The sequence below is a fragment of the Strongylocentrotus purpuratus genome, unplaced genomic scaffold (assembly GCF_000002235.5).
Source record: "Strongylocentrotus purpuratus isolate Spur 01 unplaced genomic scaffold, Spur_5.0 spur5_scaffold_12, whole genome shotgun sequence".
Taxonomy (NCBI): domain Eukaryota; kingdom Metazoa; phylum Echinodermata; class Echinoidea; order Camarodonta; family Strongylocentrotidae; genus Strongylocentrotus; species Strongylocentrotus purpuratus.
This window is the reverse complement of record NW_022145597.1, coordinates 5325456-5339277: the sequence shown is the minus strand read 5'-3', so window position 1 is coordinate 5339277 and position 13822 is coordinate 5325456. Positions and strand designations below refer to the sequence as shown.

The 13822-nt window shown below is 36.6% G+C and overlaps 1 protein-coding gene across 1 annotated transcript; it reads left to right on the top strand.

Annotated features, from left to right (window-relative positions):
- Window positions 1–3275: 3275 nt before the first annotated feature.
- On the top strand, window positions 3276–12581 carry LOC576506 (quinone oxidoreductase). Its single transcript, XM_776806.5, has 8 exons — window positions 3276–3559; window positions 5731–5880; window positions 7305–7465; window positions 8372–8423; window positions 9737–9889; window positions 10129–10230; window positions 11234–11329; window positions 11757–12581. The coding sequence occupies exons 1-8, from the start codon at window positions 3452–3454 to the stop codon at window positions 11919–11921; spliced, it is 987 nt and encodes a 328-aa protein (XP_781899.4). The 5' UTR covers window positions 3276–3451; the 3' UTR covers window positions 11922–12581.
- Window positions 12582–13822: the final 1241 nt, after the last annotated feature.

The following is a 13822-nucleotide window of genomic DNA, read 5'->3' as shown; positions in this document are numbered from 1 at the left end:
GCCGAGATCATAGGGGGGGGGGCCGCCCAGCCCCCCCCCCCAGTCACGAGGTGATCAAAATAGGCCAGTACAGTAAGGGTTAAAGGTTAAAAACTCAAAATCAAATAAAATCGTGAATTTTCTTTATCATAATCTGGTGTAAGAGAGGCATTCACAAAATAAAAAAAATTATAATCTTAGAAGAGTATTTTGGAGCATATCAGGACATTACCCCCGACAATAACCCCCCAGATAATTACCCTTCGGAAAACTACCCCCTCAGACAAAAATTCCAGGAATATTCCCCCCCCCCCCCAAGGACAACCACCCCGAGGACATTTACCCCCCGGAAAATTACCCCCTATGACAATTACACCCCGAAAATTACACCCCCTGTTCATTAAAGGGGAAATCTACCCTGATAATAAGTTGGTTTTAACAAAAACAAATTTTTCGGGGGGTAATTGTCCTCGGGGGGGGGGAGTGATTGTCAAAGGGGATAATTTTCAGGGGGTAACTGCCCTCGAGGTGGCTGTCATCGGGGGGGGGGGGGCGTGATTTTCCGGAGGTAATTGTCCCGCTGGTAATCAGGGCCGTAGCTAGAGTTTGATGTTGTTTTTTTTTTTTTTGGGGGGGGGGGGGGAGAGGCACATACATGTAATTGATCGACGTCCTGGGGAGGGGTCTAAAAAAGTTCAACCGATCTAAGAATTTTGGGGGGGGGGGGCACGTGTCCCCCCCGTGCCCCCCCCCCCCCCCCACCCCCGTGGCTACGGGCCTGCTGGTAATTGCTGGGGATGATTGTCCTGGGGGTAATTGAACCTAGAACCATTTTGGAGCAATCTATTCCCTAATATTTTACTCACGTTCTTTCCCTTTAATTTCCATAATCTCTCCCTTACTCTTACCTCTTTCAATTTCTGCCATTCGATTGGAGGGCACGTGTCCTCCGTACCTCCGTATCTCCGCCCCGTCAAAAACTTTAATATAGAAATAGAATGAAGAAGAGATATAAGAGCTGGTACACATTCAGTTCCACTCAGTCTTAAAGGAAGCAATGGCTTATTAATGTATAATTCATTTACGCTTTGTTGTCGTTGTTGTTCACTCAGAAGCCATATCCAACCTATGAACCATTTAAGATGCTGCAAGTATCGATGGACAGGGCCGGATCTAGCTTTTTGCTAGGGGGGGGGGGGGGGTTGACCTAATGATGACCCCCCCCCCCGTAGATCCGCCCCTGATAAAAGTTCCATAAGCAATGCAAAAGGATTCTTAGTGGCATAATATTTGTTGTTGTTAACCCATAATATAGGGGGAGGGGTTCTTTTTACCTTTTACGTAATAATGGGGGCCGGATACTTTTGTATCTTAACTTTTGTATCTTTTTCTAAGAGTACGTATACATTTTATATAGACTAATAGGTTTTTCCCGAAAGAAAACAAAAACAGCCCAATAGTTCGGATACTGCTGGAATGTTAATCAGATAGAGTTCCGTTTTCATACCAGCAAATAATAACCCTAGACACTCATCGCTGTACGCTATAAATGAAGACTGTAATCTGCTTATTATTTGATTGTTAATGTCGGGGTAGAGATAATAGTGTGGTACGGTATGTCACTGAAACAGCTCCCGTAGGACTTACGTGCCAAAGTTGATTTTTTTTTCTGTTGCATTTTTGGATTCATTGGGGTCCAAGCTATCAGAAATTGACGGGGTTCAAATTTTCCCGAAGACACCAAATTTCCCTATTGCGCGTTATATAAGCCATATAGGGACCCCCAGGAAATGAAGGAGGGGTCTGAAAATTTGAACCCCATCATTTTTGGCCAATTGGGACCCCTTTGAAGCCAAAACAGCAACAACAAAAAACTTTGGCACAAAAATCCTACGGGATTACATACCATACCGCACTATAAGGGTCCTGGTTGGGTTTAGGTATGTATAGAGTTACCCTCAGTCCTATACAGAAATATGATTATACTTGTGTGTTAGTATATTGTGCGAAGAAAATCTACGAACGATAGATTACAGTAAAGAAATGGATTAATGTACAACTGAAATTCTCTTGACAAGCAAGTTAGTTTGTTTGTTTGTTTGTTTGTTTGATTTTATTTCTGCGTTCCAATAAAAAAAAATACAAGGTTATACATTTTTACATAAGTATTACATACACAGCAAATCATGTCTAATAACATTATACAATAACCATTATACAAAGCATACAAACAAGTATAACGGATATTTGTATATATTTTTCATTGAACTAAAGAGATAAATTTCAGAACGCAGGAGACCGCCATCGTGAGCGGTTAGGCTGGAAATAGATGGCGACCTCGTGAAAAAAAGAAAAAGATTTCGCAACAAAACTCTCTTGGTGCAGTGCAATTACAGGTGCGGGTGCAGCAGACGTAAAATGAATATTAAATCGTGGTTTCAGACAAAGCTATTAGACTAATTTAGAGCATTCGGCACATATGATTGTATTATTTTTCGTTTAAGTGTGGCTTTCAAGGAATAGAAGGTTGAAAAAGATTTGATGTTGTCGGAAAAATTATTCCAAATATCCGGACCACAATGTCTAATGGATTTGTGCGTTATTCATAAATTGGGGTTAGTTAGATGGAAATTTTTAGATATGCGTGTGGGGTAGAAATGAACAGAACAATTATAACTAAACAAGGATGGTGGAAGTTGTTTATTGATATACTAGTCTTGAACAGAATAACAGCTACTTGAATTGTATTCACACAAACAAATTTTAGTGTTCTTAGTTTAGAGAATAAGGTGTCAGTGCACCAAATAATGTGATCCTGTACAAATACGGATTGCTCTCTTTTTATACCTTCCACCTGCAGGTCAAACAGGGTTTTTCACATTAGTTCACGTCTACTTGTATATATTTATCATTCTTTTATTTCTGTTTATGCGCTCTATGTTTCTTACAATTTCTTATTTCTTACTTTTCCTTTCATTCTTTTAAAATTGACATTACAATTTATATGTTCATTTTTATAAAAATGCAATTATGTAATGCAAATTATTGTTGAATTGGGGCTCCTTGGTTAAGAAGTCATTTTAAGTGAACGGTCTACCCTGACGAATGAAAGAAAACTAATTTAAAACGATTTCAAAGAAGGAAAATGGGAGATCATCCTACCAGCGACTATATGTTCATTCTTACAATGGCGGGTACAGTCCTTTTTGCAGAATGATATCTATAAAGTTAAAGTTACCGGTACTGCACTTATGGACATCCTTGGTTCATTAATAGATCCAATATCATTTGGTCTATAAGTATAGACTCACCTACAAGAAAATCTCTCAGTGTGATTAATCGCTAAGACGGACAGAGAGAGAGAGAGAGAACTCCTTCATTACCAGTCACGTGTACTGTACTTAGCCATCAATTCAAGAAAGCCAAAGTGTGATACTTTTGAACTAATTATAAGAGTAATTAAGTCTTCGATATGGCTGCTCCACGACAAATGAAGGCCGTTTTAGTAGAAGAGTTTGGCGAGGCAGAAAAGATGAAAATAAAGACAGACGCCCCCGTGCCTACAGTTGTGGAGGGAAAGGTAAGCGGTGGTTATATATATTTAAAAAAAATGATATAACAGTTTATTGTATTCATTCATTTTTGCATGCATTCCCGGATTCTCATTGTTGTTATCGTAAATGTTTTGGTAAATTATTACCTTTAATGATAATCTTCAATAAAGGAAACATAACATGATGGAATGCGGTGCACTTTGTGTTTTCGTGTATTTTTTTTCTCGCTCGAAAGCTTTGAACGCCTGCAAAACGATCGATATATTTTTCGAGTAATTAACGAAGACTATACTTAACAAAGAGGCAAATTTCATTTCATGATCTAAAAATAGAATTTATGTTCAGACAAAAAACATTCCAATTTGAATCGGTTTGTTCGAAAAATCTGTACAAGGCATGCATACAAAAAATGCAAGACGTCCCTGTCAGTTTTCAGAATTTACATTCATCATACAATCTGTCGGTTAAAGAAATTGAAAAGGTTTTTGTCCGACCAAGAATTAGTACTTTAGATAATAAACTAAGAGAATTTCAATTCAAATTGCTTTATAAAATTGTTTATGTCAATCGTTATTTATACAGGTTTCAATTCATATTAAGTGATAAATGCTCATTTTGTGGAAAAGAAGAGGAAACATATAGGCACATATTTTTTGAATGCGAAATGGTGAGAAAATTATGGGATCAATGTAGTGATAGTTTGGATATTCCAATCCTTAAAGATATGAGCTGGAAGGAAGTTCACATTGGATTAGACGAAATAACCGAAGATAGGCAAATGATTAATCACGTGGTTTTATTAATTAAATATTTGATATTTATTAGTAGGGAAAAAAAGAAGCCTCCAAATATTGAAGAAATAAGAGAGAAAATATTCAAAAGTAAACAGGAAGAAAGAAAGAGTGCTACTGAACGAAATACGTTGACGCTCCACTATAAAAAATGGGAACATCTCAAGGTAAACATGGATAATATGCAAGAAAATGCAAGGGATGAGGAAAGGGGGGGGGGGGCCTGCCCGGTTCACAGCTGTGTGTGATTGACCGGTCTCGACTGCCATAGACTGCCCACGTCATCTTGTATCGTTTTTTGTTTTTTTGTTTTTTTTTGTTTTGTTTTTTGTTTTTGTTTTTGTTTTCTTTTTTCTTTTTTTTGTTTTTTTTGTTTTGTGTTTGTTGTTGTTGGTTTTGTTTTTAACGGGGGTAGGGGATTTAACAAGCTTTATTCATTCGATATAACTAAGTTGATTATAGTCTGTACTTTGTTCCAATATGTTATAAATTATAATATGTAATAGGGATACTAGTAACACAGAACAAAATATAGAGGGGGGGGGGGGGGTTATAACAATATTAATTCATTCAATATAATTGAGATTACTGTATTTTGTACTCTGTAATTGGTTTCAATATGTTATATATTACAATTTGTATGAATTAATATTATTTATTGAGTGAATACAATAAAGAATATTACAAAACAAAAAATACTGAATAAAAAAAATAAAAAAAAGCAGTTTGGCTTTGTATTGCACCGACACATGATACGGCTGCCATTTGGGATCGCCGTAAACGACTGCCATGAAATATAGAATTTGCGGCATCGCATAAGGGATAGTCAACTCAGAAACATAAAGGGTAATCCAACACTTATAATAATTTTATTTGAACGAAAGCGGTTTAAAATATATCGGACCAATAATAAGAAAATTATAAGTGTTTGAAACATGAGATTACTTAATCTATAATTTGGTCATGGGGTTATGACGTACTCACGGACAACTCTCCCGTTCGTCGTATACAAAAATATCATAAATTTCTGTTTTTCTCCCATGCACCTTCTCTATTGGGGCGCGTCTCAAAATATACTGTGGGTAGCATATATACAGTGATAAACTAAATTATTCCTAACCCTTATTAATTTGAGGTCTTCTGAGTTTTTCCGTAACTCAAGAATGTAAGGAAGACTGCTTGAATTGGAGCTTCTGTTGAATACTTTTAGATGTAAGTTTTAATATGTCACATTCTCAAGAAACAAATCGGGACAAATCAAATTTTCACATAGTACTTAAAAACTTACACAACTTGGTAAGGGTATGAATAATTTAGTTGTTAACTATATATATAATTAGCAAAGGTTCTTTACAAAACAGATTAAAAAAAAAAAAATTGTTTCTTATTGTTCATCTTGCTGGTAGGTGCTCGTTCGTCTGTATGCGGCTGGAATTAACGAACTTGAACTTCGTATTCGTTCCAAAGGCTGGCGGGGTTTCATTGCCCCCTGCATTCTCGGAATGGATGGAGCAGGTGTCGTTGAGTGCGTAGGTGACGATGTGACGACTTGTAAGGTAAGCGTTAAAAGACATTTGGATTCTATATATTCATTCGAAATACCTAATAACAAACCCTGATGAAGGGAATATATTATTTTCACTGCTTAAAGTAGTGTGTTTTCATTGAGAATTTGAAACTATTTGGGAATTTACCGCCAAAAGGTGTGCCAATCACCAAGAGTGGACTTCACTTTTACGACCGACAGGACTAATACCCGCATTATTACTGAGGACCCGTCTGGCATCAGATGCGGGTCTGATAATGCACTGTGCCCTGAATCTATATGGCCCAAAGGAATTCTCATAGTAATAACATTTCTCTCATCCTCTAGTTATATGAAGGCAAGCTGGGATATTTTATGATGGGACAATGAGTTACGCTGCATGAGAGACCTGTACACACGTAATACCTATCGGTAATTCAACCAAATCTTGGCCCTGTATTATGCGTAATTGCGATGATTCAAATCAATCTCAACTCTGTATATTATAAAGGCGTTGAGATTAATTTCAAATTGCCATTGATTCGTATGTATCGCAACTTTTTACAAGACGGGGCTCTGGTGTTGGCGAAAAAGGACAATTTTCCCCGTGATCGTTACTCGATTCCAACACAAACTATATTCCATTTGAAAGTGTGAATTATACTAGATGAATATACAGAAACAGAAATAAGTAAATGAAGTTGAGCACTGATGAATTAGTCAATTAATACATAATAAAATTGAATGATTAGAGCAAGTAAACAAAATAATGATATACCATGTTTCCAAACATTAAATGAGAGTTAAAAAGAGAACAAAAAAGATACAGAATGAAATCTGTCATGAAATACAAATATATATGAATTACCCAAACCCTTCAAACTTATTGTAACCATGCTACATTGATTCTTTTTTTCCCGTCCCTCCCCTTCCTACCACCTGGCACTCTCGATTATTATCTTTGTCGGGAAAAACTCGGGCAAGCTGCTTTCAAGTAATCAAGAACAACCTTTGTTTAAGAGTGTGCATACAATTTGAATATTTTAGTAAACCTGTTTATTGCCCCGTTTACTAATCTATTTCAATGTTCGTATGTTTCTTTCCCGGACCCTTGATTACCAAATATTTTGATTCACCTGCTATGTAAAATTGAATCTCTATGGATGGAACTCACTTTGCTTACATTCGTTTGTTGCTATGTTAGGCAAGTCTCTGGCAAGCTTTCAGTCGCAAAGAGAACCTTTTGTTTTAAAACGTATGCTTGGAATTAGTTTTATTGTTATGTCTTTTTCTCGCCACCGTACTATGAAACATTAAAAAAAAAACACGTTTGCTTGATTAACCAAAAAACAATTACAGTCATAACGGACGTTTATCACAGGAAGCGATTCACAGAATTACTGTGAAAGTACTGGTACAGGAATAAAATAATGAACTTCTTTTTGTCTTCTTCAGCGTGGGGATCGTGTCTATGTGTGCCAGCCAATTACAGGCACGTACGCGGAGTACTGTTTAGCAGATGCAGACAGGGTGTATGAACTCCATGAAAAGCTCAGTTTTGAGGAGGGGGCTCTATTACCAATTCCATACTTCAGTGCGCTACATGCTCTAACCAGGTAGGTGAGGGTGCTTGGTGGTGCTGCTGCTGGTAGGGGTGGTGGTTGTGAGGCCGTTTCTCTTTTTAAAGCCTTACGTAGTATGGGAAGGCACGCCAGAACAGTACAAGCTTGGGGCGTGGGCCCGGGGGTGGGGGGGGGGGGGGGGCGCGTGGCACAAACTCCGAGCCTCCACCTTGAATACATTGAGATCGTTTATAAACGAACATAATAGGAGCGCATTCGTCTTGCTAAAACATTCTTTGATAAACTGTATGCAATATTGCGTTTGCCATACGTGATACTGGAATAAATAGCTTGAATTTATATTACTCTGTCGTTGAAGGTATCAAGACAAAGATGGGCTTCCGACTCGAGGCACCCCATACATTGACAATACATGTAATCCAATGCAGAATAGGCTTTTCTTCAGTGAATATGTAGCTTAAATGTGAATCGTCCTTTAGACCAAAGTAAAAAATAAATAAGAAAAAACAGATTTGGCGCTATTTGAATCGCCTTGGTATAAATCCCAATTTAACGTTTAACTTTGCCAATATTTGGTAATGGTAATTTTATACTAATTACCCTAACTATAAAAGAAGATTATCTAAATTCATTGATGAACATGACTGTATACTCATTTTTTTAAGCAAGCACCTTTAAATTTAGGAAGAAATTTTGAAGTTTAACATCTTTCTCTCTCTCTCTCCTTCTCTCTCTCTCTCTGGATGCCCGACTCCGACTTCTACCGCTCTCCCTTCTCTTTCTCAATCGATCCATTTCACCTGCTTTATCTCCCTCTGTATTTGGCTTTAAAACCAAACCTCCTCCTTCCTTATTCTTCTTCTCTTTTTTCTTTTCCCTGTCTCTTTCTGATCCTCTCACTTTCCCTCTCTTTCTCTCTCTCTTTCCTTTGATTTACAGAGCTCACTTTCAACCTGGTGACAGTGTCTTAGTACAGGGAGCAAGTGGAGCAGTGAGTATATAATTATTATTTCAGCAGATTTGGAACATGATAACTGGAGTATCCATTCTACATGTATGCTAATATAGGCCACCCCTCTTCCGTTTGAAGACCAAGGAAGTTTTTGTCCGAAAATTTTACGATATGCCAATCTGATTTGAAATACAAATGCATCAAAATATGCTTATAATACGTCCTTAATTTCAAATTCAAAATTCTGTACCACATTCGATTCCTTCTTATTGGATTCTTTATTATATGTAACCTGCTACACGGTTAAAATGAAAATTTAGCTCTTGGTATCACTGGTAAGAGTAAGAAATTACTTTGATATGATTCCTCATTCAAAGGAATTGATTGAATTTTGACAAAGTTATTACTATTTTCGAAAACTTTACAATTATTTTTTCGACAGACATATTAGAGTCTAAAGTTAAGCATTTGGCTCCATCTTCTCGCCAGAATAACATGTATACATTCACTCCATTTCTACTCAGGACCACCCGCTATATACATATAGCCAAATTCGAAATGTTCATGCTTTTCTTTCTTTTACGGTACCAATGTGTCAGGGATCAACACATAAATAAGTGGTAAATTAAGAGGAAAAACAGCAAGCGATACCTCAATAAATTCTCATTCTTTTGACCTCACAAATCTTTTTGACTTAATTCCTTCTTCAAAACAATATAAAATAAATTCACTAGCTATCCGACCATTACAAATATTGTGTTGGTCCCTGAAGTCAAAATGTCGTGTTCAGAGTCTCCTACAGTACAATTGGGTTTGCCTAGAAGCGTCGGGTTTTGTCATAGCGGGTCATAAAAGGAAATCTGTCTGTCGAACTTCTTGCTCAATTATAAATGACAAACGTTGACAAAACCAAACTATCAACATTAGATAGAGATGCAAGAAAGAATGACTTCGTGACAAGAGTCATTTTCTTTGCACCGGACTCAGAGTCCCATATCCTAAGCATGTTTACAAAGACTAGGTACCCTTAGGTAATTCCATTATACAGCCTTTTGGCGTAGGTGTGAATAATTATATACGGTTGTTGCTAGGGCAGACACAAATTATGACTAGCCCTGTCTAACAACAGGTAATGTATGCAAATGGCATTTTGACTATTTATTATTAACTGTATGTGCTTCTTTTTACTCATCTTTCGTTTATGATCTTGTTATATATTATGTATATTGTAAGGGGCATTGAAATGTCAACAAACATGAAATGCGCTTTAAAAGAATAAAGTGTTATTATTATTATTGTTATTATTATCATTGCTAACTCATCATGCTCGATGGTTTTCATCTCCACACCAGGTTGGTTTGGCTGCACTTCAACTTGCTCGAGGACTGGGTGCTTCAAGTGTCTTCGGGACAGCTGGTAGCGAGAAAGGGCGGCAGATCGTGAAGGAAATGGGAGCGGAAGCCGTATTCGATTACAAGGACAAAGATTTCAGAGAAATTGTAAAGGTAAATGTTTCAATATGACCTACATATCATTTTTTTAAACACCAAAAAACGGAATATCTTGAGTTTTTGTCTGAAATCCGAAATTAGGAATAGATATATGCAAGCAACAATCTATCGGAACCGTATTATTGCTTTCATGAGAACCTGAAAATAGTAATTTATTTGTCATGGTATATACCGTTGGCTTGATAACGTAACGTATACTGTTTACCCCTTTGACATATTTTAACAACTGACAGGCAACTATCGGACCAAAGGGTGTGAACGTCATCTTAGAGACCAACGTCGACGTCAACTTTGCTTTCGACCTTGACATCATATCCAAACACGGTCACATTGTGGTAGGTGGATTTGTTTCATTTGAGTGTCATAATACAATTATTTGGTATTGATCGTGACAAGATTTGAAAATTCATTTTATGTCAAATGATGCTCACAATTTTAGGTTATAAGATCATATAAGCTCGTGGTAATAAAAAAAAGTAATATACATATATATATATATATATATACATAAAAGTTATTTAACAAAACTTTAAAAACTCTTACCTATGGCGGCATGCGTTTTAAGGTGGTGGGTGGGGGGGGGGGGGAGTTTGATTCAGGATAAGGCAACCATAGTTATATGAGTCCTAAATTCAAGATAAACTGCATAAAAATATGGTTTCCAAAGGGTTCAAAGAACGAAATATTCTTAAGCGCCCTGTGCTTCCTCGTATTGTTCTGTTTCTTCAGGATGTGATCCTTTCACCCCAATGTTAAATATGATGAGTAAATAGTGATTTTAAATAGGTTTAAATATCTAGATATTTAAGAAAATCTAACTCTCTACTTTTGTAACTTTTATGCTCACTTTAAAGGATAATGTGCATACATCTAAATGTTCAATTTTAATCGTTTGAATTAAATTATAACTATTAAATTGTCAACTTTAACAAAAAAAATCCGTGCTTTCGATTACACATCAGGGTTTTCGTTAACTTTGCGTCCCTATTGAGAAAGAGAAGTGAATTGGAAAGCATTTAAAATGTTTAATATTTGAAAGAAACTTGAATTTTCGGTTGCTGTGTTCCCTTGCCATGCCTTTTATAAGGGCATGACTAAGAAAGTACGTTTATTAAGAATGAAAATGTAAAATAATGTACTGTCTTGCTCTCTCGCTTGTATTGTTATTTATCAAACGGGTTGAAATAATGCTTCATATTCCTGCTTTGCAACAATACTCAGTACTCAACACTTTACAACTTTTTTAAATAATTTTCAGTGTACATCATTTCAAATTCCTTATTCAAGTTGATAAAACGTGAATTTTATATGAATTTTGCACTTATTCTAATTCATCAGATTATCGGCAAGCACGGAATAACGAAATGTGATCCGCAAAATATGGTGACAAAAGAAAGTACAGTGACTGGAAGTGCGCTGTTTTTCTGTGATACGGTAGGTCTTCTCGAGTTATTTTTAAGATGGAATGCTAATTATATGAAAATGGGAACAATCACAGAAATCCGTATTTTTCAACATGGATTGAGTGCCCCCCCCGGATGTTACCAAAGGGAAGCGGTGGTCGTTTTGAAAGGAAAGGAAAGGGGGGGGGGGGGCAGCGGCATGCATTATGATGCCCGCTTAGATTAGATCCTTGAACAGTTTTAACTGATTGTTTGAAATAACAAAGTTTAACAATAAAAAAGTCTCCAAGATTTCATACTACAAAACAAACCTTGATCTAAACCGTCTTTATAATAAAACTGAAAGCAGGGGCAGTGATTTCTTATCATTGACAGGGCCAGGAAATGGGTGATTGGGCCATCGAGCATACGTCTGATTTAAATTTAACTTTTCTATGATCTTTGTGTACTTTATGTAGGAAGCGAGATTATCCTTACATGATACCCTGTATCGTGGGATAGAGGAAGGATGGCTCAAACCGTACATCGGAGGTAGATTCAAACTGGATGACGTCATCGCTAGTCATCGAGATATCGAGACACGCAAGGGAGCGACTGGCAAGACTATTCTGACATTTGAATAAATGAATTGTGATATTGTAAAACTATGAAATTCACTTTCTTTTATTGTTTCTTCCATCTTTCATTTAGTGTAGTTTGAAATTTATTTTTGCCAATTTCTTATTTATATTACCTCTTTTTTATATTGTGTTTATTATTAATATGAATGACCTTCATTCAATGAATTAAGAAGGAAAATGCGAAGAAATGTTCATTTGCCTATCATTAAAAATTTAAAAGCTGAAAAGCAAAAGAACACGAAACAAACAAAAATCAACTGTCTTCAATGACAAAATTGAAAACTTGTATTCGACAGCACCATGCTGACAGCAATACAACTCGAGAAGAATTATTATTTAAATTAAAAAAGTCTTGTGAGGTACACTGCCTTCCGAAAGTTCAGGTTAACCTCTTATCGGAACTAACTTTTCACAATCAACCCCGTTTCATTTATTATCAGGTTTGTGGCACTGCAACAATTTGCTATCAAACTGAAGAGTTTGCATCCGTTTTCATTTTGGGTGATTGTGAAAAATCAGTATTGATAACAGGTGTACCCATCGAATTTCTGTTGAAAGGATCCGGAAGGTTCCGCGATCGATCGGAAATAAAATTGGCCACGACAACCTGTTCAAGACGGGAAGAAATTATAATATTCCTTTCAAATGTTGCCTTTATACAAAGCCTTGTCATTTTCAGTAAAGAATTTTTCACCGAATACTTGGGATTAACAAATATCTTCTTAGCATGGGCTTGGCTGATCCTAATTCATGTACATTTTGTTTATCCTCTGATGAAAGTATTTTACTGTTTATTTCGGGACTGCCTTTTTATGCATCAATTTATTCAAGACTTCCAAAGCTCTCTTCTAACTAATATTTATCACAATTGTGAAATTTTAGATGGTTACCATTTCGTTGTTTTTTTCTTCATTTTTTTGGTATTCAGTTCTGAGTTTTCAGTTTTTTTGATCGATCGGGTGAGTGGTACATGCACGACATTTCTTATTATAGGCTCTGTATATTAAAGCTTGGCTTGTTAGAACTCTTGTGAGTAATGAGCCGCGGGATTCCATATCCTCAAACTGCTGGCGAACAGAGCAACAAGACCAAGCTCTGTAATTATTAGGATCTCTGTCCAGTAGCGCCGTGTTTGTGCCATCGAACTGGATCGACCAAATCAATTGATTCATAATATATATATAATATTTTTTCCCGTAACATAAGAGTAATTTTGATAGTTTCATACTTTTAATTAAATGTAATGTTAATTGTTATTGTATAATTGTTTTAAATGGAGGCACGCTACAAGAGTCCTATCTCGCACCCCAGGGCAACGTGTCTGACACGGCCGGTAGTAGCAACTACTTCGAAGCTCAAGATACATTAATCTTGCTCTAAGGAGACACGAACGAACGAACTAATGAAGTGCATTTGAATAACATTTCTTTTTTTGTTTGGTTTCCCAGATGGTATACAAATATAGCTTTAACCTTCTCATTTTATCTGCAAACATGCTGTGTTCTCTATACAAATTGAAAAGGAGAACGGTTATCTTAAAGGTGAAATTCAAAGAAAATCACAAATATGTCAACTAATGTATCACTAGAAACAGGTAAGTTAACAGATGGCCATCGTACAAGTTTTAGGTCAACTACATATCGGGTAATTTATAAAAATACAAATACAACCACCTCCATAGCAGCTGGGATATACGAGAGATTCGCCGGAAAAATAACGATGTTTTCAGGCGCGGATCCAGGATTTCTTAGGGGAGGGGGCCCAACTTTTTTTTTTTTGCTCCCGAAAATTTGAAAATCGCGCCGGCCGAAAAGTCGCTCAGTGGGGGGGGGGGGGGGCGGGGGAACAGAGCACAATTTTTTTTTTTTTTTTTTTTTTTTTTTTTTTTTTGCTCCCGAAAATTT

Excerpts from the sequence above, each read along its gene's own strand:
- LOC576506 (XM_776806.5), top strand. The coding sequence starts at position 3,452 with ATGGCTGCTCCACGACAAATGAAGGCCGTTTTAGTAGAAGAGTTTGGC. Across the intron at positions 7,466-8,371 it reads GCGCTACATGCTCTAACCAG|AGCTCACTTTCAACCTGGTG; the intron begins GTAGGTGAGGGT and ends TTTGATTTACAG. Across the intron at positions 10,231-11,233 it reads CCAAACACGGTCACATTGTG|ATTATCGGCAAGCACGGAAT; the intron begins GTAGGTGGATTT and ends CTAATTCATCAG.